The sequence below is a fragment of the Hippocampus bargibanti genome, linkage group LG14 (assembly GCF_051943395.1).
Source record: "Hippocampus bargibanti isolate YZ-2025 linkage group LG14, ASM5194339v1, whole genome shotgun sequence".
Classification (NCBI taxonomy): Eukaryota; Metazoa; Chordata; class Actinopteri; order Syngnathiformes; family Syngnathidae; genus Hippocampus; species Hippocampus bargibanti.
In genome coordinates this window covers 16,159,484-16,186,639 of record NC_142747.1, presented here as the reverse complement: position 1 = coordinate 16,186,639, position 27,156 = coordinate 16,159,484, and the positions used below count along the sequence as shown (strand labels likewise).

General features: G+C 38.0%; 1 protein-coding gene across 1 annotated transcript; it reads left to right on the top strand.

Annotated features, from left to right (window-relative positions):
- The first annotated feature begins 5,717 nt into the window (after positions 1–5,717).
- capn12 (calpain 12) lies at positions 5,718–26,709 on the top strand. Its single transcript, XM_089013157.1, has 22 exons — positions 5,718–6,033; positions 8,946–9,015; positions 10,366–10,484; positions 13,285–13,418; positions 13,500–13,671; positions 13,757–13,841; positions 14,556–14,640; positions 15,481–15,558; positions 15,662–15,852; positions 17,094–17,338; positions 17,424–17,435; positions 17,513–17,592; positions 18,701–18,823; positions 19,260–19,296; positions 19,376–19,447; positions 20,224–20,269; positions 20,369–20,430; positions 20,909–20,977; positions 21,384–21,462; positions 22,051–22,167; positions 24,494–24,546; positions 24,631–26,709. Exons 1-22 carry the CDS (start codon positions 5,845–5,847, stop codon positions 24,655–24,657), a joined length of 2,145 nt encoding a protein of 714 aa, XP_088869283.1. The 5' UTR covers positions 5,718–5,844; the 3' UTR covers positions 24,658–26,709.
- Positions 26,710–27,156: the final 447 nt, after the last annotated feature.

The following is a 27,156-nucleotide window of genomic DNA, read 5'->3' as shown; positions in this document are numbered from 1 at the left end:
CAAATAGATAAAAAGCTAGCTAGCTAGCTATTAGATAGTCAATAGATAGCAAATAGTTAGCTAGTTAGACACCCAGCTATATAGCTAATAGATAGCCAGATAGCTAGACTATCTAGATAGGTAGCTAGATAGCTAATGGATAGCCAGCCAGATTTACCCAACTGCAATAAAATAATCAAAACCCCAATGGATATGGGTACAATCAGATATCAATAACGGCTATTAGAAAGTGTACAATGGGCCCTTTCTGGTCTTTTTACATAATGTTGCTCACTTGAGCTATCTAGCTTTTTTCTATTATATAAACCAATATGTATGAATTGCATTTTGGACAGCCGCCCTCATTTCAAGCTCAGATAACTCCAGACTCATATAATTTAGGAATTAACTTTTTTTTCTGATGAAAGAAGAGAGTCTACGGTTTCTTACGCTGCATTGAATGTTTATGTAGTCCTAAAACTCAATATTCTGTGGGTCCTGGAATTCGAATGACAATGACAAAAACCCTGGCACTGGGCTGGACACATTTTTGCACATAGTCTGGCAGTGAATAAGTTAATATTGTGTGTTCAGTTAACCTGCCATGCATGTTTTCGGAATGTGGGAGGAAACTGGAGTACCCGGAGAAAACCCACGCAGACATGGGGAGAATCTGCAAACTGCATACAAGAGGGTTGAGGTCAGATTTGAACCCTGTACATCTGCGCTGTCAGGTGGACGTGGCAACCCACACACACATATGCATACGCGTTTTCATGTTTTGTGGGGACCACCTTTTGGATCATCACTTACGGGGACCACCCTTTGCAAATGACTTACAGCTCTAAAAAAAGTCTTTTGGGGACTTCACAAAAAAACTATTTTACATGCATAATGAGGACTCAATTTCAATATATTTAAAGGACAACCAACGTCACTTTTTTGTTTCCTAACTGACATCAGAAAAACGTTTTATAGCATTTAAAATACCCAAAACACGCAGTAAGATATTTTTATTCAAATGCGAAACACCAGTAAAAATGACTTGTCCAAAATCTGCAAAAAATTGGGCTGCGAATTGGGCATTTTCAGAAAGTCCCGCCCCCAGTTCGTGACGTCACGCCAAGACGTCTTGCATTGCTGGAGAATCAAGGGCTTCAGATTCTGAGAATATGCTTTCTTGTTACACATCCAGTTATGAATATGATTAAAATAGTTCTGAAGAGGAAAGCATACATGTTTGCAATCGATTAAAGAATTTATTCCGTGCCATTTTGAGGCAACATTGGGAGGAAATGTCTCACCCAAAAAGAGGCAGAAAATGGCCACCAAGCTCCTGTGAGGAATTAATCAGCCCGTTTTCACAGCCTGATAAATTCTTACATGGAGCTTGGACGCCCTCTTCTGGCTCTTTCCGGTGCAACACGAGGTTTTCAGACCAAACAAGCATAGACGTGATGGAAGGACTGCTACAATGTGTCCTTTTTTTCGGTTAGGGGCGTTCCTTCAGTGACGTCACGTACGGATTCGTCGCCAACTCAAAAACAAGACTTTCGGAATACTCAGCACGAGTCTTAAAACGTACAATATAGCTACATGCGGTGGAATCCTTGTAAAATACGCTCAGTAGAAGTCATTTGAAGCCATTTTACAAATTATGGACACAACTTGTCCGGAGACGTCGGTTGTCCTTTAAATGAATTGAAGTAATTCACACACGATCCTTTCCAGGTACACCTGATTAATGGAGACATCACACAAACTTTATTATGAATCATTTAACCTGCCATGTTTTGGAAATATGGGAGGACACTGGAGTACCCGGAGAAAACCCACGCAGACACGGGGAGAACCTGCAAATGCATACGAGAGGGCCAAGGTCAGATTTCAACCCTGTACATCTGCGCTGTCAGGCGGACGTGGTAACACACACACACACACACACACGCACACACGCACGCACGCACGCACGCACGCACGCACGCACGCACGCACGCACACACACACACACACACACACACACACACACACACACACACACACACACACACACACACACACACACACACACACACACACACACACACACACACACACACACACACACACACACACACACAAATATTCATTTAACTCTGTCTTTTTTTTTGCCCTACCCAGATTGGAAGAAAAATGCCAGAGAACTGGATCTGAACCGACGCCTCTGGCAAGCCAACCATTTCCCCCATGGACTCACGCACACCCAGATAACCAGCTAGCAAGACACACACATACAAACCCTCACTCACATGCAGGGGTCAGAGGTTTGTCCCAGATAACGTGCACTCTAAGGTCACAAGGTGGTAGTTTGATCTAGTGACAGGAGAGCAGATTTTTCAGGCCTTGCTTGGCCCCTGGGGCCTGGCGGCAACTCACTTCAACTCAGGTGCACTTTCTGCTTCCCATCCATTCACAAAACGGCAGCAAGATGGGTTCAGACAAAACTTGGCAGAATTACCCCAAAAAGGGTTACTTTTAGAATCATGAATCATTAAATAAACTATATAGTAGAGTATATCTACGATAATTATTTTATAAACACATGTTTTTTATTATGATATAATAATAATAATAATACATTTCAATAATAATATATATATAATACATTTCATTTATAAGCGCCTTTCAAAACTATCAAGGACATACACATATATCACACGCATATATATATATATAAATATATATATATGTATGTATGTATATATATATGTATGTATATATATATATGTATATATGTATATATATATATATATATATATATATATATATATATATATATATATATATATATATATATATATATATATATATATATATATATATGTATGTATGTATATATGATATATATATGCTATGTATGATATATATATATATATATATATATATGTATATATGTATGTATATATATATATATGTATGTATATATATATATATATATGTATATATGTGTACATATATATATATATATATATATATATATATATATATATATATATATATATATATATATATATATATATATATATATATATATATATATGTATATATGTATATATATGTGTGTGTATATATATGTGTGTGTATATATGTATATATATATATATATATATATGTATATATATGTATACTGTATATGTGTATATACAGTATATATATGCATATATACAGTATAAATGTTTATGTATGCAGTATGTATATGTACATGTATGACTTTCGCTGCCAATTGCGCCTTTTTTTAAGTCTGAAAAAAAATCAGCGATGCATCACGGGAAGCCATAATCGAGCCACAAAGTAGCGAGGGATTTCCTGTATATATATGAAAATCATTTTTCCTCACTGTGACCAAGGCCAAACACTGTCCCCTGAAACATTTGAGCCGATACATGCGTGAGTGATGCGGCATAAAACGAGAAGGGACAAAGCCGGTTAACTAGCTAGGAGAGGGAGCAGGGCCCGAAGGCTCCTGGTGTCAGGGTCGTGGGATCAGAGCGGGTCACCGAGGTGTGGGAGTGTCTGCTCAGCCCTCTGACCTTTGTCACTGAAGGCTTCCTATATCGAGGGCCTCAAAGAGCATGCGGACACAATGGAGAGCCCGTGAATGGATTTAAATGGTGACCATTAGGCGGATCCGTGTCTCTATTCTTCTTGTTTATTTAGTCCCGGTCAGTCTCACGTTTGGGGGTGTAATCGGGTATGCGATGGAGTGAGAGCGCGGTGGGACAACGGCTTCTCTGAGATGGATATCCACCTCAAGATCGTGAATGGCACCGATAGAAGGGGGAGGGAGCCAAAGCGAACGGTAATTGGTCATCCACTACAAATTGAATGAAAAGCGAAGTACACAAATGCTCTGGAGAAAAGTCTTTTTGACCTATTTGAAGCAGAACACTGTGACAAAACAGAAAAAGGAGTGATGACATCATCTGGCAACAGTTTTGATTGTTATCTTAAGGAGTTTCTTCCTTTTATTTTCTTTTTTTTTTTTTACCCTACCTAAAAGACAGAAACTGTTGCCTGTAATTATATTGGGATGTGTTTGGAAATTCCTGACAGGAGTCATAAAATCAGGAACACCAGTAGCTGTTGTCTCATGAATTGGTAACATAAGAAATGTAGCAAAATCTGGATGTGTGAAATATGTTTTTTTTTGACAGATTATTTTAAACACTTTCTAGTTTGAGTTAAAGCCATTATTTTACACTGCAAAATTGTATTTTAATGCAGTATCTACGTTTTACCATTCCCGACACGGAAATGCAAACGGTGATCCTCAACATTTTATTTGATGTCTTTTATTTCAACTTATTTTATTTCATTTTGTTAGATCAAAAATTACTTTAATATGCTGTCATAATCCTTAAAGGTTAATTAATTAGAGTGTTTAAATATTTTTATGTTTCATCTTTTATTTATATACTTTTTATACTGTTCAGTTGCTGTACAATATATTTTAAAAAGTTGCATATAAATATATAAAACAGTTTCTTTTATATTAACTGTATATTATTTTGTTATTTTATACAATCAAACTATCGCTTGATTTTTTAATAAAATATTTATTGATTAAAAAGTGAGATAACTTTCAATTTTATGAAATTTTAAATACATTAAAATAAATGTATCATATCTCTTGATTAAATAACCTAAAATACGTACTTTATCTTATTTTTAAAATAGTTTTTAAGTGCAATATATTTTGTAATCCAGATTTTACCACCAAAAGGGAAATGACATTCTGCTTTATAAACAACATATATGACCGTCTTATTAATATTATTTTTCATCTCACAGGGAAATGTAATGCAATACATTGTTTTTGGTCTTTGTAAAAGCTTTTTTTAATAGTACAAACATTCTCAGTGCTATTCCTTAGACATAGTCTGGTTGCTGCACTGAATCATGCTAATGTTTTTTTTCTGAAGTACATTTTAAGAAAAAAACAAATCCCCTTAATCATATTGGCGTAATGGGAGCTCCAAATTCAGTTTTTAGTTGGCGTATTCAAAGGTTAAATATTCTCCACACTGTTCCAATCATTGTTTTATGACCATCATTGACATGCTCGGACCAGTTAACAAGCCTCACGTCAAGTGCAGTTGGATTATACTACCCTCTAGTGGCCAGTAGAGGTAACTGTCAATCTGGCTTTCGAAACTCCCAAATCTAATTCGCAAAAGTGAAGACTGCCAATGTCGCATACATTGGAGAAACATATTGTACATTAAAAATAAATCGAAACATGTTTTTGGGTTGATGTAACATTTCCCTGATTTGGTTTATCGAGTGCCTGTTTGTCTAAAGTGAAAAACAATACTGCTGGATCCTAAATGACAGTGACGTGCGGTGAGGATCATGGCTGGTGAGGCACTGACGTCATCAATGACGTCACCGCTCGTCTCTACTTCGTATTTGAACGGTAAATGTGAAAATTCAGCGATTTTGAAAAAAATCCTAAAACGGTGACGTTAAATGGACAAGAACTTTAAAGTACTAATCACTAAATACATCTAACTGTTTAATTTATTTTTTCATTTGATATTTCCATGACAGCTTTCCATGATGACAGGTGAGGCACTGCCTCACCTGCCTCCACTGACTGCACGTCACTGCTAAATGATCAGGATCCAAAAATGCTTCTGGCACCATGTCATGACTGACTCCATCTCCACGTCGCCCCCTCCTGGAATTCCGCATACCTCCCCGAGTTGAGGCAGCACAGTAAGCGTCGCATGCGGTTACCAGAAGCTGCTCTTTTACCTTCTCTGTGTTGAAAACGCCCTTCAGCTGATTCAAGTTTTGAACACTTGACTGACAATCATCGACAGCATGGAGGCTTCTTTAGGTTCTTTCCAGAACCCTATTAAATTTAAGGATCAGGATTTTAACAGTCTCCTAAAGAAGTGTCTCAAGTCCGGTGAGATGTTCTCCGATCAGAGCTTTCCAGCCGATCAGAAGTCTATCGGCATGGCAGAGGATGATGATCCCAAGAAGGCCATCAAGTGGAAGAGACCAAAGGTAGACCAGATACATTTTTACCAGGTCTTATTATAGTGCATCCAGCACAACAAATTGATGACATTTATCGTATTTTCCGGTGTACAAGGCGCACCCAAAAGCCTTGATTTTCTTCCAAAGATGACCCTGCGCCTTATACGCAGGTACACCTTATACGTACAGTATGTGAAGTAATATGAAGCCACAACCGGTCTCGCAACTCCTGTCAGCAGTCACGACTCAATTTCCTCCTGTAGAAGTAGTGCGTAATCCCAGTCTCTAATGTAGTGCCTTATAATGTGGTGTGGCCTTTTATTTGGAAAACAGTTATATATTTATATAGTATGTTTAGAAAACTTTTTTTATTGATTGAAGGTGCGCCTTAGCCTTAGAGCACAGGTGTCAAAGTCAAGGCCCGTGGGCCAAATCCGGCCCGCCACATCATTTTTTTCGGCCCGCGAAAGCAAATCAAACTTGTTAAATTCCATGATGATTGCTAAAATCGGAGCCAAAATTTCATATTTTTGGATGTCAACCACAATAAAAGTCATTATTCTTGACTTCAGATTTGAAAACGAGTTATTCATTCATTTGCTTTGTGCTCTATATGTAATATTTGAAGGGATTTAAACATTCTAATGGGTTTCCCAAATTCATAACGGCCCTCGAGAGGAAACCATCACTACAATGTGGCCCGCGGCAAAAAATGACTTTGACACCCCTGCCTTAGAGTATACGTATATGGAAAAAGTTTGAAAATACACTATTCATTGGGGGTGCGGCTGATTACTAGGTGCGGTGCGCCTTATATACAGGAAAATAGGGTATTCATACAAGTGATTCTCAGTGTGGTATGTAGTCTATCTCTAGTGATATGAAAATGAATCAAATGCATCGAACCCGTTTAATTTTTTCATTTTTTTTTTTTACATTTAAAGAACAACCGACACCATTTTTTTGTTTCCTAACTGACATCAGAAAAACGTTTTACAGCATCTAAAATACCCAAAACACGCAGGCTGATAATTTTAGTCAAATGCAAAACATTAATAAAAATGACTTAAAGTGTCCCAAAACTACTTCAAAATGACCTCGGATATGCCGAGTTTCAGAAGGTCCCGCCCCCTTGTTCGTGATGTCACGCCAGGACGTCTTGCCTTGCTCTAGAATCAAAACAATGGCTTCAGATTCGGAGAAGATGCTTACTTGTTACTCATCCAGTTATGAATATGATTCAAATAGTTCTGAAGATGGAAAGCATAAATGTTTGCAATCGATTAAAGAAGTCCTTCCGTATCATTTTGAGGCGTCTGGACTCCAATGTTGCGTCCCAGAAAATGTACAAGATGGCGCCCAAGCTCCGTTGGTAATGGGCTGATTGGTCTGCTGGGAATTTGTGTCAACTAGTATCAAATAGTAGTCTTGGTGCGACACACAACGATTCACCACCGCGTTATTTATGTTTTTTCCTTCTAATTTCGCCATCAACACGGATCAACACAAAGTGTTCAGACCAAACAAAGTACCCAAAATGCATTGTGTGTCACTTTTTCGGTCAGGGGCGCTCCAGACGGGACGTCACGTCAGGAATCGTCAACTCAAAAACAAGACTTCCTGAATATTCAGCGCGACCCTTAAAACGTAAAATAGAGCTGTATGCCGTGGAATTTTTGTAAAATACGCACAGTATAAGTCACTTTAAGTGACTTTACAAATTATGGACACAACTTGTCCGGCGGCGTCGGTTGTCCTTTAAGTACAGTTGAGTTGGATTTTTCAATTATAATTTATTGAAGTGTTTTTTTCTCATTTATGGAAAAAAATATGTTCCCTTTATGTACTGGACACTATCACTGAACCATTATTTATATCAGTGGTGGACCGTCAAGGACAGCAAGGCCTTCGTTGCTGGCCTAATAGTATCTAAATCATAGACTTATGTTAATATTTTGTCCATGAATTCTTATTAAATAATTCCAAATTGTCTTTCAGCTTCCTTTAATTACTTTTACCCTGTTGCTCTGCTTCCAGATGTGTTTTCGTATTTAAGCATTGAACCAATCACATTTCAGTCATCATTTGTTACCAGGGTCAGAAATCTACCTATGGACGCCTTTGCAATCAGTTCTGCAGGCCCTGTCACACCAAATGTGTCGATCAAACTGTTGCTCTAACCAATTCGATTTCGAGTTGGCAACCCAAAAGGTTTTTGCAAACTATAATTGGCTAGTCACATGATTGGCAGGTCACTAGCCAATCATAGTATCAGTAGCCGCTAGCGACAAGGGCATAATGTACAGGGCAGAGCTAGCATACTGTATTGGTAGCGAGTTGCATAAGGAAGCATATTGTGTTGATTTAATAGCAGTTTTGTCAGCCCACAATGGCTGAAAAATGAGAAGAAATGTATTTGTTTGGAGGTTTACTGTTAAAGCCATTTTCAAGACGGACCTTTCAAGAAAAAATGGACATTATTAAGAAAGGTCGGTCAAATATTTCCTGGCTAATGGTGTGCTCTCGTGCACTTGTAGTAAATCACGCCACACTTTTTTCAGACGTCGATTACTGAAGGCCTAGCGATGAAATCTACTGCCCGCCAATGACTTATATACTGTATTTTTCTTCCTTTTATGCTCTTTAAGCACAATTAATTTTCGTCATGATCGTGTTACTGGGAGAGCAAAGTTTTTTTTGGATGGCATGTGATGAAAATATTTGAGAACCACTGCCACAGAGCATTTGTTTATTGCGGGCAATTTGACTGATTGTAATGATCAACATTAACAATGAGAAAAGATTGACAAATATTCATTATGTTTGGTACAAAAAAAGTCCTAGTAGAGTGCATGTTGCACAATTTTCTCTCTTAGGACATTCCATGAATTTGGATATTTGAGACTTTCATGTTGTCTTCTTTTTGTCCACCCTTGAAGGACATCAGTGAGAATGCTGTGTTTGTGGAGGGCACCATCGGCACCACTGACATCTGCCAAGGTCAGCTAGGTGAGTATGGAAGGGATGATATAGGATCCACGATGAGGAAGCAGCGATCTGGAAGGTGAACCTTCGCGTGACGAACCTTGCACAATGAAGATGCCCCCCTAAAAAAAAAAAAAACAACAATGAGGAACATATTATTTCTGTTGTAACGGAATGTGACTTCATTACATATTTTCGTTTTTGTGGTCGGGGATTGGCAATACCGGGAATGGCACTCCAAAACTATTTCCTGCTGCCTTAAAAGACAACCGACACAAATGCAAAACACCAATAAAACTGAGTTAAAGGACAACCGCCGTCACTTTTTTGTTTCTTAACTGACACCAGAAAAACGTTTTATAGCATCTAAAATACCCAAAACACGCAGTATGCTATTATTTTTCAAAAGCAAAACACCAATAAAAATGACTTAAAGTGTCCAAAATCTACAAAAAAATTGAGCTGCGAATTGGGCATTTTCAGAAAGTCCTGCCCCCAGCTCGTGACATCACGCCAAGACGTCTTTCATTGCTGGAGAATCAAAACAATGGCTTCAGATTCGGAGAAGATGCTTTCTTGTTACTCATCCAGTTATGAATATGATTCAAAGAGTTCTGAAGAGGAAAGCATAAATGTTTGCAATCGATTAAAGAAGTCCTTCCGTATCATTTTGAGGCATCTGGACTCCAATGTAGCGTCCCAGAAAATGCACAAGATGGCGCCCAAGCTCCGTTGGAAATGGGCTGATTTGTCCGGTGGGAATTTGTGCCAACTAGTATCAAATACCCATGACTAAAGTGACCTTGAGAGTTTTGAAAGGCGCTTAGAAATCAAATGTATAATGATAATAATAATACGTCTGTGTAAGCTCTCAGTCGTACAGGAGTGGTCCATCGATGAGAAGGTTTCTTCAGCCGTCATCTGTACAAAAGTGAAGGTTTCGGACGTCCGAAACCTTCACTTTTGTACAGATGACGGCTGAAGAAACCTTCTCATCGATAATAATAATAAATAGTAGTCTTGGTGCAACACACAATGATTCACCATCGCGTTATTTGTGTTTTCCTTCTAATTTCGCCATCAACACGGATCAACACGATGTTTTCAGACCAAACAAAGTACCCAAAATGCATTGTGTGTTACTTTCTCGGTCAGGGGTGTTCCTGACGTGATGTCACGTCGGGAATCGTCACCAACTCGACAACAAGACTTCCTCAATATTCAGCGCGAGTCTTAAAACGTAAAATATAGCTATATGCCGTGGAATCGTTGTAAAATACGCTCAGTAGAAGTCATTTGAAGTGATTTTACAAATTATGTCCTTTAAAGTGATATTATTGACCAACACCCAAAATGTGTGACTTGTCTCCCCAGGTAACTGCTGGCTACTGGCAGCGCTGTCTTGTCTCACGATGCACCACAAACTCTTTGTCAAGGTGGTGCCGCCCAACCAAAGTTTGACCAAATCTTACGCTGGCATCTTCCATTTCAGGGTGAGTCATGTATTCAGTGGAGCGACCATACAGGGGGTTTCCTTTATCTATCGTCGATCAAGCCACAAATGAAACACAGTTCATTACGAGCCTCCCCAACGTCAGGCCAGCTGAGACTTGAATCTTACTTGTAGCTGCATATGCTAAATTACTTACGCAATCATAAATATGAATAATTTCACTTTGACTTGCTGTATTCTCATCTGTACCTGGTTTCCCTTATCAAATAACAATGTTTTTATACTTACCTGACTGACTTTATGACTTACCGAGTCACGAACTGACGCGTCTACTTCCTCTCTTGCACTGCCCAACCATCATGATTGACAAGATTGATTGTTTTCTTTAGCGTCTAATAAATTCCGTTTTTGTTGAAATAATACAAAATGCAAAATAAAAAAAGTAAATGCAGACTTTAATTCATGCATTAAAAATGACGACGATAGTAATAATCATAATAATAATAATAGTCATACAAATAATAATTATAAATTAAATTGAAAAAATACATTATAATTATAATAGTATGAATAATTGTCTGAATAATACTACTAGCCACTACCACTACGACTACTGCGACTACTACTACTACTACTACTACTACTACTAATAATAATATGAATAATAGACTGAATACTTTAACTAACTACGACTACTACTACTACCACAACTAATAATAATAATTACAATAATAATAGTATGAAAAATAGTCAGAATAATATTACTACTGCTAATACTACTACTACTACTAGTAATAGTAATAATAATAGTATGAATAGTAGACTGAATAATATTACTACTACTACTACTACCACTACTACTACTACTAATAATACTAATACTACTATTACTACTACTAATAATAATAATAGTAATATGAATAATAGACTAAATACTTTAACTAACTACTACTATTACTTCTACTACTACTACTACTATTACTCTATGACTACTACTACTACTACTACTAATAATAATAATAATAATAGTAATATGACTAATAGACTGAATACTTTAAATAACTACTACTACTACTACTACTACTACTACTACTACTACTACTACTACTACTAATAATAATAATAATAATAAATAATTACAATGATAATAGTATGAAAAATAGTCAGAATAATATTACTACTACTAATAATAATAATCATCATCACCATATTAATATAATAATAATAAAAATCTGAAAAATTAGTTTGAAAAATATTACTACCACTACTGCTACAACTACTACTACTACTACTACTACTACTACTACTACTACTACTACTAATAATAATAATAATAATAATAATAATAATAATACTAGTATGAATAATGGTCTGGATACTATTACAACAACTGCTACATTATGGATTTCAAAAAAATAGAAATAACAAATCCATTGAGCAGAATATTATTACAGTGTTAATATATATTTATATATAATGATTATATTGTTGTCACATGAATCCTTGAAGATGAGGCACATTCACAGTCTATTGAAAAGATTGTTGAAGAATTTAGCGATATGAGCTGTTCTCTGTGTTTTCCCCGGCGGGCAGAGGCCCTTTAGAGACTCTTTAACAAGAATGCGACATGACACAACTTGCAAAACGTAGGGACTGTAAACTCATTTTGTCCTGTCATGGTGATTGGAGAGCAGTCCGGGCGTGCAGGCGGTGAACACACATCCACACACCCTCACATACACACACAGCTGCAGGTCTATCCTTGTCAGTCTTGTACAATTTGACATTTTATTGAGATTAAATTGGATTGGATTTGCCTTTATTAGTCTCGCAGTGGAGAAATTTACATTTCACAGCAGCAAATCAAGATGATGATTAAAGGACAACCGACGCCCTGGACAAGTTGTGTCCATAATTTGTAAAATCACTTCAAATGACTTCTACTGAGCGTATTTTACAAAGATTCCACGCCATATCGCTATATTTTACGTTTTAAGACTCGCGCTGAATATTCAGGAAGTCTTGTTTTCGAGTTGATGTCGATCCCCTACGTAACGTCACCTTTGGAACGCCCCTGACCGAGAAAGCGACACACAATGGATTTTGGGTACTTTGTTGCATCTGAAAACTTTGTGTTGATCCGTGTTGATTGGCGAAATTAGAAGGAAAACAAATAAATAATGTGATGGTGAATCGTTGTGTGTTGCATGTATGACTACTATTTGATACTAGTTGACATAAATTCCCACAAGACAAATCAGCCCATTTCCAACGGAGCCTGTGTGCCATCTTGTTCATTTTCTGGGACGCTACATTGGAGTCCTGACGGCTCAAATTGATACGGAAGGACTTCTTTCATCGATTGCAAACATTTATGCTTTCCTCTTCGGAACTATTTCAATCATATTCATAACTGGATGATTAACGAGAAAGCATCTTCTCCGAAACTGAAGCCATTGTTTTGATTCTCGTGCTAGGCAAGACGTCCTGGCGTGACATCACGAACAAGGGGGCGGGACTTTCTGAAACTGCATCTCTGGGGTCATATTGAAGTAGTTTTGGGACACTAACTCATTTTTATTTGTGTTTTGCGTTTGACTAAAATATCAGCCTGCGTGTTTTGGGTATTTTAGATGCTGTAAAACGTTTTTCTGATGGCAGTTAGGAAACAAAAAAATGGTGTCGGTTGTCGTTTAAGTGTAAAAATAATAAGAAATTAAACAGGTTGTCTCTTAATGGTTAAAGACGTGTCACATGGTTTTGGTGTTTTTTTTAACACCACTTCCTGCGTGATTCATCTCATCGATTGTTATTGTCTGTCCCCACCGTGTTTCGCCCAGTTCTGGCAGTATGGTGAGTGGGTGGAGGTGGTTGTGGATGACAAGCTGCCGGTGCGAGAAGGCCGCTTGCTATTCAGCTACTCTCACACCTGCAACGAGTATTGGAGCGCTCTGGTGGAGAAGGCCTACGCCAAGTCAGTGGCGCCGCTCCCGAGCATATGTCGGCCGTGTCGCGTCTGACATGGCCTCATTTTTTTATCATTGCTTTCCCGCAGGTTAATGGGATCGTACGGAAGCCTGAGGGGCGGCAATATTTCGGAGGGGATGGAAGATTTCACGGGTGGCATCGCATACTCCCTGCCCGCCTCCTCGCACACTCCTCGCGTCTTCTGGAGGTTACTGACGGCCGCCCTCACGCGTGGCAGTCTACTCAGCTGCTTTATTGAGGTTTTGTACAGAGGAGATTTCGTGACATGCAAGTGTGCACGGATGGCAGGAAAATGGTTTTTGGGCTTTGTTTTTATTTCCACAGGCAAACGACTACAAGGAAGTGAATAAAATAAATGCAGACGGGCTGATAAAGGGCCACGCCTACGCCATCACTGACACCGACCAGGAAAGGATTTACCCAAGTTCTTTACACATGCAAGCTGCTGCGTCCTATAAAATGTTCATATTAGCATCTAATGTTGTTCGACATCACTGGTGTCAAAGTCAAGGTCCGGGGGCCAGATGGGGCCCGCCACATCATTGTATTCGGCCCGTGAAAGCAAATCAAACTTGTGAAATTCCCTGATGCTTGCTAAAGTCCGAACCAAATTACCAAATTTTCAAATTGTCCCATGCAAACCACAATAACATTCATTATTTTGACTTCAAATTTGAAAACAAGTTATACGTTAACTCATTCGCTCCCATTCACGAATTTACTCGGGAATTGAAAAGTGTGACGTGGAGCGCCATTCCTGAATTTGTTCGGGTTTTGGTTTTTCCTGCGGTGGGTGCCGATAAAGCGGTGGTCAGACCTCTGGCAAGGTTTTTTTTTCCTCCCATGAGGGGGCTGCATTTGCCTTTTGTACATGTTAGCTCTTTGTTCCAGCTTCAGCTATTGTTAAAGCGCGATATAAACCAATATGAATGTATTGTATTTTGGACAGACAGCGTCATTTCAAGCTCAGATAACTCCAGACCCATATTATTTAGGAATCAACTCTTTTTTTTCTGATGAGATTCTAAGGTTTCTTATGCTGCATTGAATGTTTAAGTATTCCTAAAACTCATGATGTTACATAGCATAGCATCATGCATGTTGATTTCTTGTTATTTTCAGGTGAGGCATAGGGCAGATGAAATTTTGCTCCTTAGGCTGAGAAATCCATGGGGCTTTGTTGAGTACAGTGGGCCATGGAGTGACAAGTGAGGACACTCACACTGTGTGTGTGTGTCTGTGTGTGTGTGTGTGTGTGTGTGTGTGTGTGTGTGTGTGTGTGTGTGTGCGCGCGCGCGCGCGTGTGTGTGTGTGTGTGTGTGTGTGTGTGTGTGTGTGTGTGTGTGTGTGTGTGTGTGTCTGCGTTTGCATGCGAATTTGAACTCACACACACGCTCGAGCGTGTGTGTGTTCAAATTCAAATCGAGATTGGATTGCAAATCGAGTTTGGATTGCAGATTTCCAAAAACCTTTATAGCATTTGAGTCATTTTTATAGGAACAATTTATCTATCTTGCTATCTACCTATCTTGCTATCTTCCTATCTAGTTGGCTAGCTTTCTAGCTGGCTAGCTTTCTATATATATGGCTAGCTATCTGGCTAGCTTTGTATCTTTCTATCTATCTGGCTCTCTAGCTATTTAGCTACAGTAAAGTCTCGTTATATCGATATCGGATATATCGATAGTCCCGGTTATATCGATACTATTTCTATGCACGCACGGAGAAAATTACATGCAAACAGGGTCGGATATATCGATAGTCCCGGTTATATCGATATTTTTTCGGACTCCCTTGAATATCGATATAACGAGACTTTACTGTATCTCTATCTCTAGCTATTTATTGTGTGTTTATTTATTCATTTACTTATTTATTTATATTCTGGGAACGTCATTAAAAAAGCATAAGCCAAATATTTCCACAATATATCCTGAATTTGCCACAATTAAATTATTTTTTAATGATTTTGAAATCCTACTTCATGTGTGTACGTTAGCATCTCATCTGACTAGCCATAGATATTTTCTCCTTATGTACATTGGCAGGAGTAAAGAATGGGATGCCATATCTAAAGAAGAGAAAGAGAGACTTGAAATGAAACGTCAAGAGGATGGAGAGTTTTGGTGAGTGTGAGAAACCAAAAGAAACACTTGATTCTCATACAGTACTTGATTCTTGATCCACTTGCTGGAATATTAACACATTCTCTGTCACCTTCACAAACAGGATGAGAGCTGATGATTTTTGCAAGAAGTTTGACTTTGTGGAGCTCTGCAGTATCAAACCTGACAGCCTGATGGAGGGAAAAACCACTGAGGCCCTGAGCAACACCGCTGCCTCTTCCAAATGGACCATCAATGAGCATGAAGGGTTTTGGCTGAAAGGGAGCTCTGCCGGCGGAAGCCGAAAATACAACCGTATGCACTCTACGTCACGTGTACACAGACGGATAGATAGATAGATAGATAGATAGATAGATAGATAGATAGATAGATAGATAGATAGATAGATAGATAGATAGATAGATAGATAGGTAGGTAGGTAGAGGTAGGTAGGTAGGTAGGTAGGTAGGTAGGTAGGTAGGTAGGTAGGTAGGTAGGTAGATAGGTAGGTAGATAGGTAGGTAGATAGATAAAAAATGGATTAATAAACACACGAATAAGCACATGGATTAATATATGAATAAATACCCGAGTAAATAAATACATGAATGAATAAATACATAAATAAACACACAAATAAATACATGAATAAATACCAGAAAAAATAATACATGACAAATCAATACACGAATCAAGACATGAATCTACACAAATAAATACATGAATAAATAAATACATCAACAAATAAATGCATGAATAAATACATGGACAAATCAATACACGAATCAAGACATGAATCTACACAAATAAATACCTGAATAAAAACATGAATAAATAAATACATCAACAAATAAATGCATGAATAAATGCCTGAATAAATAAATACACAAATAAAGACACCAATAAATACATACATGAATAAATACCTGAATAAATAAATACCTAAATAAATACACAAATAAATACATACATGAATAAACCACCATCCAAATAAAGACACATAAATATACAAATAAATACACCAATAAACACACGAATAAATACATGAATAAGTACACAAAATAATACATGAATAAATACCTAAATACACAAATCTTCTTTTCTTTTCGGCTTTTCCCTTGAAGGAGTTGCCATAGCGAATCAGTGTCCTCCATCTTCAGAGGTTTGATCCACATGTTTGTTTTAGCCAAGCCTTTACGTCGGATGCCCTTCCTGACACAACCCTCTGTATTTATCCGGGCTTAGGACCGGCACATGAACATTATGTCCCTTTGTGGCTATAGAACAAGCAACTCACTCAGTAAAAGGTTGCCAAACACAAAATGGTCATCGGCACAGCAACATTCAAAAAAGCAAAAACTATACTCACCAAATACACAAATACATTCATGAATAAATAAATACACAAATAAATATATAAACACACAAATAAATACTCGAATAAATACACACAAAAAATGTAAAATACACAAATACATAAATAAATGTCTTTTTTTTATATGGATAAGGCTTTTGACCATGACACGTTTCTCTTGTCATCACTTGATTCCCCTTAGGCTCCTTTTGGAAGAACCCTCAATTTGAACTGGTTCTCACTGAGCAGGACCAGCCGGAAGAGGAAGATGAGGAGGACGAGGAAGATGCCGATGAGAATGAGGAGAGCGGCCCAAACGAGGGCAAGAAGACAGAGACGCAGAAGATGAAAGGCAAGAAATGCACGGTGCTAGTGGAAATCCTGCAGAAAGATCGCAGGCGTAAGGACAATGTCAATTTCCTCTACATGGGCTTCCACATCTACAAGGTTCTTAATTACGTTTTTTCAAAGGAACATGCCAGGATCCGACCATCATTTAGGCGAATGTAAACTTTTTTGTTTTGTTTTTCAGGTCCCCTCGGAGGTTGGTTGTCAAAGAATCAACTTTTGTTGTTGTTGTTAGTCACAATGTCATTTAATTCGATTGTTCGTTCCAATCAGCTTCAGGGCAAGTGTCTGGACCGTAACTTCTTCATGAAAAACCGTCCCGTTGGTCGTTCAGGGAAATATAAGGCTCAAAGGTAAAATGTTTACACTTATTTCAGAAAATGCCAGGAACAAAATCAGCTACATGGATAAGATGGGAAAGCATTTTCTAGTGTTTTTTAGCCCTTGTTGGCTCAAAATTTGATGCTTGGGTTAAACCTTCAACCCAATGTGCTGGCGATCAATAACCAAGCATTGGCTGGGTTAGCAATTTCACCCAATTTGGGTTAGTATTGACCCAGCAAGAGTATGGCACATGTTATCCCATTTCGTATAATCGGTCCGTCCATGTGTTGTTTACTCCAAAGCGAAGAACACATCTTTGTTCAACTATGTATACCAGTACATAAATAAATGAATAAACGAATAAATGAAAAAATGAATAAATAAATGACCAAATAAACAGGTAAATAAATAGGTTAAATGAATAAAAATATTAATTAATGAATAAATAAACGAATACATGAATGAATACATACATACATACATACATACATACATACATACATACATACATACATACATACATGCATGCATGCATACCTACATACATGCATGCATGCCTACATACATGCATGCATGCATGCCGACATACATGCATGCATGCATACCTACATACGCATGCATGCATACCTACATACGCATGCATGCATACCTACATACGCATGCACGCATACCTACATACACGCACACACACATACATACACACGCATACACACATACACATACACACAGACACACACACACATACATACACACATACATACATACATACATACATACATACATACATACATACATACATACATACACACATACATACATACACACATACACACACACACACACACACACACACACACACACACACACACACACACACACACACACACACACATACATACATACATACATCAACAAATAAATAAATAAGGGGCCAGACAGAACTATTAAATGTTCTTCCACTAGATGGGTGGCGGTATGGAATATATTAAATTTATTTGTTTCAAAAAGTATTTCTACCCCATATGTGAACTAATAAGCAAGTTCCCGAAATTCACTCTTTTCATTTCAACTGTGTAACAAGCAGTATCAAAAAAATTATTTAATTGTCTTATTTAATTGTCTGTCAATGTCCCGTAGGGCCGTGTGGAGGAAAGTTCACCTGGACCCGGGTTACTACGTCCTCGTGGCATCCACCTATCGACCCAACCAGCCTGGAGAGTTTTTTGTTCGAATCTTCTCCAAGACTGCCAACACTTTGGGGTGAGAGTGAGAAAGCTGAACGTTGGAAAAGAGAAAATGCATCGAAAGCTGATAATAATTTTTGACTGATACGAATAGACAGGTCTTAATTTCAGCAGAAATACTTCCGAACAACATTCAAAGTATAATTTGCTGGTTTGGTATTGAAATGTCAATGCGTAAACATGAAGTCCATGCTTTCAGTGCATCATACTGGGAGTTTGTACTTTGCCTCTCATGTCGATAAATTACTGTTCAATGCCACTTGCAAGCAACATTAGTATCACCTTTGGTAAGGCAGAATCATCTCTCACTTGTGATAAATATAATGTGTAATATGGAGCCTTATTTTTCAAGAACGGATAACACAGAAAAAAGAGATTAGTTGTATCAATTCAACCTCTGGAGATGATGTACAGGATAGGTTTTTGACTTTATTTCATGTGTTACCTTTCAGGACTCAGGATTTCACATGCACTTCCAGCTATCTTCCAGTGAGTATCTCTTCCCTTCATATTACATATATATAATGCAGTGGTGCTATGGAACAGATTAATGGTATCTGTCAAACAGGTGATGGCCGCTCCTGTTGCCCCGGAGGATAAAATGAGAGTTCTGAGGACTTTTGATGAACAGGCTGGACCAGTAAGTACCGATTGGATATGCATTTCATTACAGATTTAACAAAAATAAATAAAATCAAAATAAAGGGTTACATCAGCTGTGTTAACATGTCGGACATAGCCCAAGGATCAATAATGATACCAAAATGTATTCTGCAAAATTCTTGCACTGTCTCATAGAATGGAGCCAGCTATCACTGCAGCTCTGCTTACCCATGGGCTTTGACATGATAGTGCTCAATGTTTTCTTGCTTGCCTGGGTAGAAATTTATTAATTATACTATTTATTAATTTTTACGTTTTTATTATTTTTCATTGTAAATTTATTAATTTGTTAATTTTTGTTAATTTGTTAACAATTTACAATTTATGTTAAATTATGTCAATGTTAAATTTAAGTTATGTCAATGTTAAATTTACAATTTAACATTGTCATTTTTTGGAAATATTAATTTATTATTTATTGATTAGTTGAATTTGTTAAAATTTTAAAGTTCTTAATTTCTTCATTTCTCAATTTCTTAATTTCTTAGCAAGACTAATAAAGGTAAATCCAATCCAATCTAATCAATGTGTTAATGTAGGAATTTCTTGAATTTATCAATGTATGTATTAATTTAATTATATTGCTGTGGTTATTTATTTTTATTTATTTATTCATTCATTCATTTATTTATTGTTTGTTTGTTTGTTAAGGGTGAAATTAACAAAATATGGCCCCTCTGAGTATGTCACTATATACTGTATGGCCTTCAGAAAATTCCCTTTTCAACTAATAATGGTGTTTTTGTCATATAGGACGACAAGCTGGACCCTAAGGAGCTGATGACACTTTTCAACTCAGGTGACTTGCGATTTTGCTGCCAGTAGTTATAACAGTGGCCACACTTGCCCTCATTCGTAGGTAATTAACCTTGTCTTTTTTTTCTTTCTTCAATGTCAGTCCTGGACAAAGATTATCACCTGCCGTTGGACACATGCAGGCAGCTCATTTTTGGAGAGGATGTATCCTTTTCACCCAGTGATGCCGCTACAAATTACTTTCACAGTTACCGTTTTTGACCCTGAACGCCACGCCAGTGCCATTTCCATTCATAGTGGTCAACACAGACACAAACAAACGTCCTTTGTACATACCACTTTTAATAGCCACTTTAGTCACACAACATCAGCCATTTGTGGTTATGGGAGGACACACACTTTCCCCTGGCAACCCTCTATCTACTCTGTGATGGAGGGAATTTATGACGCAGGGAGTGTGTGCACCACACTGTGCCATCCGCCCACATTCAGCCCGAGTTCTTTTGGTGTTCTTGAACCTTCCGCCATCACATCACCCCGTTTTCATTACCATCTCATTAGGGTGAGCTGCAGTCTGCGCTAGCTAGGTTTGTACGCACCGAGTCATGTGATAAGCAGCCCATTTTAGTCACATTTTTAGCCTTATTTCTCTGGTTATAATGTTCTTAAAAGTGCTGATAAGACCAATGGAAGAGCCAATCTGAACCGTCAGCAAACAGGTGCAGTGCTGTCTGATCTACGCCACTTGCAGGTGACAACAACTGCTTTGTGTGTTTTTGACTCATTTAATTGGAACATGTTGTTGCACTCCAGTACTGTAGGTGGTGCTAATTCCAAAACTGGTGCCCGATTGCTACCAACAGCAGTTTGCACAAACACATTTCACTGACATGTTTTGCTTCCATTTTGGGATTATTTTGTATTTTTATTATATTTATATATTATATATATATATATATGTTATTCAGTATTTTTAATTACTTTGACTGTATTTTTTTGCACTGTATATGATAGTTGTCCATGTTAAACGCTTTGTTACAGCTTCAGCTGTTGTTAAAGTGCTATACAATATAGATGTATTGTATTGTATTATCTATTATGTAGTTAAGACCATTTTGTACAGTTTTGATGTAATGATGTAATATTGTACATTTTAGGCTATCTTTTTCCAATTTGATGAGGACTCTTCTGGCACCATGAGTCCTTTTGAACTCAGTGCTGCTCTGCAAGCCGTGGGTATGCGCGCGCACACACACGCACACACGTGCACACACACACACAAGGATAGAACTATAGAGGTAATCAGAGTGAATCAGTAATCAGATAGGCTAATGAGGTGAAATCAGAGCCAGTGATCGAACAATAGAAGTATAATAATAATAATAATAATAATAATAATAATAAATAATAATACATTTCATTTAAAAACGCCTTTCAAAACTCTCAAGGCCACGACAGTCACAAGATATTTTTTCTGCGGGTGAGCAGTGGCAGCCACACGCGCCAGCGTTCACTCAACCCGGAGTACGAGAGCAACCATAGAGCAGGGGAGACCCATCAGAGCAGGCGTCCGGCACGGCGACCTCAGTCCATCAGGGATATAGGGCCAGGGTTACCAGCACTACTTTAGTTCGTTGACGAAGCTCTTTGGATGAAGAACGAAACGTCCGACATCTTCAAGGAAGTACAGATGACGGCTGAAGAAAACTTTTCATCAATAGATCACTCCTGTACGACTGAGAGCCTACACTGACACACACACACACACACACACACACCAGACTTATTCAGTATGCACATCTGCAATTCTGCTCTCTCTGTCAGGGATGAAGTGTGATGCGAAAGTCGTCCAACTTCTGTATGAGCGCTTCGGATCCGGAGACCTTCACCTGCCCTTCCACAACTTTGTGGCTGGCGTCACCCGACTACGCAAGCTTTTTGGTAACACACCGATTTCTGAATATTTCCCAAAAACAGAGAAAAAAGGATTTAACAATAATGTAAAGCTTGTGTGTACCCTGTAGATTGTACTGTTTGTGAAACACAAAATTGTGGTATATAAAAACACTTGTGTGATGACATTTTGACTAAGTCAGTAAAATTTATACTTACCAGTACATTAAAACAATGCTTCTAGACACATCTTTATCCCGATCTTTGACAATATGGCTTGAATTAATCCAAATTCCTTTTGTGGGCATTAATTATGTACACATCTGCTCATAGGTTTGGCAGAATTTTTAAGAAATAAACCTTTTTTCAAATTTAATATATCTCATTCACTGCCATTCCCGAATTTATTCCGGATTTGAAAAGCATGACGAAGAACGGCATTCCCGAAATTTTTCGCGTTTTGGTATTTTCTTGCTCGATAAAGCGCTGGTCAGACCTCTGGCAATGTTTTTTCCCTCCCACGAGAGGGCAGCATTTGCCTTTTGTACAGCTGCCCCCATTTCAGCTCAGATAACTCCAGACCCATATAACTTAGGAATTAATTTTTTATCTGATGAAAGAAGAAAGTCTAAGGTCTCTTACGCTGCATTGAATGTTTATGTAGACCTGAAACTAAATATTCGGTGGGTCCTGCAATGTGAGTGAAAATGACACAAACCCTGGCACTGGAGTAGACACATTTTTTTGCACATCATCTGGCAGTTAATGAGTTATTATTTTTTTCTCAGAAACGTGTGTCAAATTAATTTCATTCAAATGAATTTGTTGCATTACAGCATAGTACAAGCTCGCGTTGATTATATTAGTACAGTGATATCTCGGTTTATGACCTTTTCGGTTTACGAACATTAAATTTCAGAAAATTTTACCTTGGCATACAAACTATTTTTCGGGATACACACGAAGCTGCCACAATGAGTGATGTGTCGTTCGCGAACGAGCCCGTAAATGCCAGCCGACGGTTTTTGTCCTCTATTTCCTGCCCACAGTCTTCGGTTAAAACCACGTGATTGGTCAAGAACGCAGCAGTGAGGGGAGGTGGTTTAAACATTAAAGTGACAGGCAGACGACAGTGAGAGAATTTCAACTTTGATAGGCAGAGTGTAGACTGCATGGTTAAAATATCCCATCAATCAGGCTCTACCAACAACCAGCACAAGCCATCTGTACACTTGATGCAAAAAGCTATCAACCCAGCTAGACTGAACACAATTGATGAGGAACTAGATAAAATTATCGCAGAGAAAGCACCGACAAGGGATCATTCCTCAAGATGGTGAAAGAAAAAGGTTACGTTCCTCATCAAGTGTTTAATGTTGAGGAAACCGGCCACTGCATTCCATCAAGCAATCAATGACCATCACAAAGGTCAATAAAACAACTTTATTATACATTACAGTTTATTTCTTTAATTATAATACAATAGCACATTTATTATACATAAAATAAAGTATATTTTGTGTAGTTGTAAGGCTTAGAAAGTAGAAAATTATGTTTTATGGGGACCTGGGAACGGATTATTGTCATTTTAATGGTTTCCTATGGGAAATTAATTTTTGGGATACACACTTTTCGCCTTACACACTTTGTCTGGGAACCAATTAAGTTCGTAAGCCAAGGTATCATTGTACTAGATTTACTGAAGAAGCCGAAAATAACAAGATCCTATTACACTCTTTTAACCAGAGTGTGTCAATGGACGTTTGAGATACCATGCTAATGGTTGTTATTCCCCGAATGGCAAAATTACTGCTTCTAGGTACACAAACACAATTACTTTGCCCTCTGTACACATTTACGTCACACATACTCTTGACACATAGGATGGTTTAACATCGAAAGGCTATGAAAAGCAGAAATAGTTACTCCGGCCGTGCCTTGACAACAACCTGTATGTGAACAACTATATATGAGTAGACTACTAAACATTTTGTGATGAACAAACTGTAAATGTAAATACAGTAAACCCAAGCTAAATAGTCGCTCCGAATACACACGCTGTGTGTTCTTGTGAATTTTTAGCCCCCACGGATTATGTTGCAATGGGACATTTCATGAAAGGCTGACTTCAAGGTGGAGCTTCTTCATCATGCTATAAGTATACTAATAAGTAGAAAAATGAGATGATCCCCAGTCATCAGTCCCCCCCCCAAAAAAAAAAGCCAAGATTTAATTTATGCAAGGGAAGGTAAAATTATTCGCTTTTTTTCCAAGCTCATTGAACATTTTTCACAAAACATCTGAGAGGCGGGCAAACGTTTCAAGAGGGTTGACAACTATGTGAGAAGTCATTTCCTGCTGTTTCTCTTCTCAGCATTGTATGAATCAGAGGACAGCCGTCAAGTAAAAGACAGAGGCATCAACGCTGTGAGTATCCGTTGTGTACATCTTGCAACAAAAGTCAACTTTTGTGTGATCTCATTCTCTGTGGGACTTTTGTGTCCCTCATAGTGGCTCATTCGCTTTCTGCTGGTGTGACGAGCATCTCCGCGTGGACCGAGGGCAGCGTCATTGATTTGACACGCTGACACCATCACGTACGCGCATGCACTCGCGTAAATCGTTTTCCAACATTGCATGTGGCCCCGAACCTCCAGAAAACTTCAAGTAGGTTCAAAAATGTATTAACTCATTCACTGCCATTCACGAATGTATTCAGCAATTGAAAATATGACGTAGGCGCCATTCACAAATTTGTTTGGGTTTTGTTTTTTTCATGCTTGGATGCCGATAAAGCGCTGGCCATGGCCTCAGCATTTCCCTTGTTTCCATGTTAGCGCTTTGTGCCAACTTTAGCTGTTGTTAAAGCGCTATATAAACCAATATGTATGTATTGCATTGTATTGTGGACAGCCACCTTCATTTCAAGCTCATATAACTCCAGCCCCATATAATTTAGGAATTAACTCTTTTTTTTCTGATGAAAGAAGAGAGTCTAAGTCTTACTCTGCATTGAATGTTTATAATCCCAAAACTCAGTATTCTGTGGGTCCTGAAATTCAAGTGACAGTGACAAAAACCCTGGCACTGGAGTGGACACATTTTTGCACGTCGTGCAGTGCATTAGTTAAAGTAGATATAAAGTCTTGACACCCTTATTCAAATGCCCATTTTTTTGGTAAAATATCATTTCCCCATTAATGTGACATGTAATCAGAGAAATATTTTAGACGGAGCTAAGTTCAACACCTGTTTGCAGAAGTGTGCACACCCTCTGATAACTGTAGGTGTGTCATAATTAACTAATCTCAATTGAGAGTCAGAATGACATCTAAATTCTAGCTGTTGTCGTGGGCGTTTCCAGATATTTTTATATCTTTAGCAGAAGGCTTAATGTTTCTTATTAACACTGACTATTGTTTGGAACTTATCTTAATTCCATTTATGGGTAAAAAAACAACAACAAACATTACCATTGTAAAATGCTTCCACCACTATGGGTAGTGTTGTGCTTGCTCCAAGAATATGTGTACCTTTTAGAATTATGCAACAAACCCCTACCCACAAAAAAAGAAAAGAAAATTCTTGGTAATATCGCTTTTGTACAGTGATAAAATTGAATAATAAAAATTTAATAGCCAGCCTACAGTCACCAGGCTAATATCTTCAAACTCACCGATTGGGTGATACACACACACACGCATTACTGTTTCAACGGTTTTGTGGGGTCCGGATAACTGCAGTTAAGTAGTGAGGACCACCGTTGCTGATAAGTTTAGAGAAGAACTGGTGTTACATTTGAACACTAAATATGACCCCATTTTTCACTTCAACTTCTTTAAAAATAAAGAAATAAAAAGTGGACTTGAAACTGAAATAACAGCAGGAGTGAGGTTTCTGAATGGCTACATTCAAAGTCCTCACCCCTGTAGTGAATTTGGTTAAAATATCGTTTTATTTTTTGTGGTACACACTTTTTCCTCTCATTACCCACGCACATGCACGCACACACACAAACACACACACACACACACATGTAGACACACACAATGAGTAAAAAGTGTGTGTATCCAAGTGAAATGAAAATACACAACAGAAAATCATTTTGGGTGAATTTGTGAGGACCTTTCTGAAACGTTAACAGATGCATATATCGCCTTCAGAATGAAAAACTTGTGAGGACCGGCCAAAAGGTCCTCATTTGTCAAAAATGTCCTCACTACGTCTGGTATAAAATGTTAGTGGTCCTCACAAGACTAGTCATACAAACACACGCACACACACAAACACACACAAACACACTGTGAGTGTGATGTCTCAGCAGCGTTACCCGCTATTCTTATCACACTGACGCCACATCCAACGTCAGCACACCCTCACCATCTCCATCATCCCTCATTATAGCCATTTACCCCCCCCCCCCCCCCCAAACACACACACACACACACACACACACACGCACATGATCACCCACCCTCATCCTGTTCTCTCTCGTGTCTGAGTCTTAATATTTGCATCCTCATACCTTGTTAGACACTCGATGTCCTCTGTACACACGCTGCTATTAATAAATCCTTTGCTGCTCTCGCACCATCTTGTGTTTATTGTGAGGTCAATTGCAGCACTCAACTACATCCTGATGGGGGGAGGATCAGAGGAAATAAAAATAATTTCAAAAAATTCCAACTCAAAAGTCAATTTTATACAGTGGAGCAAATAAGAAAAAATGAAAATAGAAACAACAAAGAAAAAATACAGTTGTAAGCATAAGTGGATCAGATAATTAAATAAAATTGAAATGGACATTTTTTGAAAAAAAAAAAATATTTGACAACCAGGGAAATGCCATTAATTTCTTTCCTTTCTTGATCCTCAATAAGAAAATTAAAAAATAGTTTGTAACTCATGATTTAATTCATCACAATTTAATGCTAAGTTTCAGAACTCAAATAGATAGCAAGCTAGCTAGTTAGCTAATAGATAGCGAGTAGATAGCTAATAGCTAATGAACAGATAGCTAATAGTTAGCGAATAGAT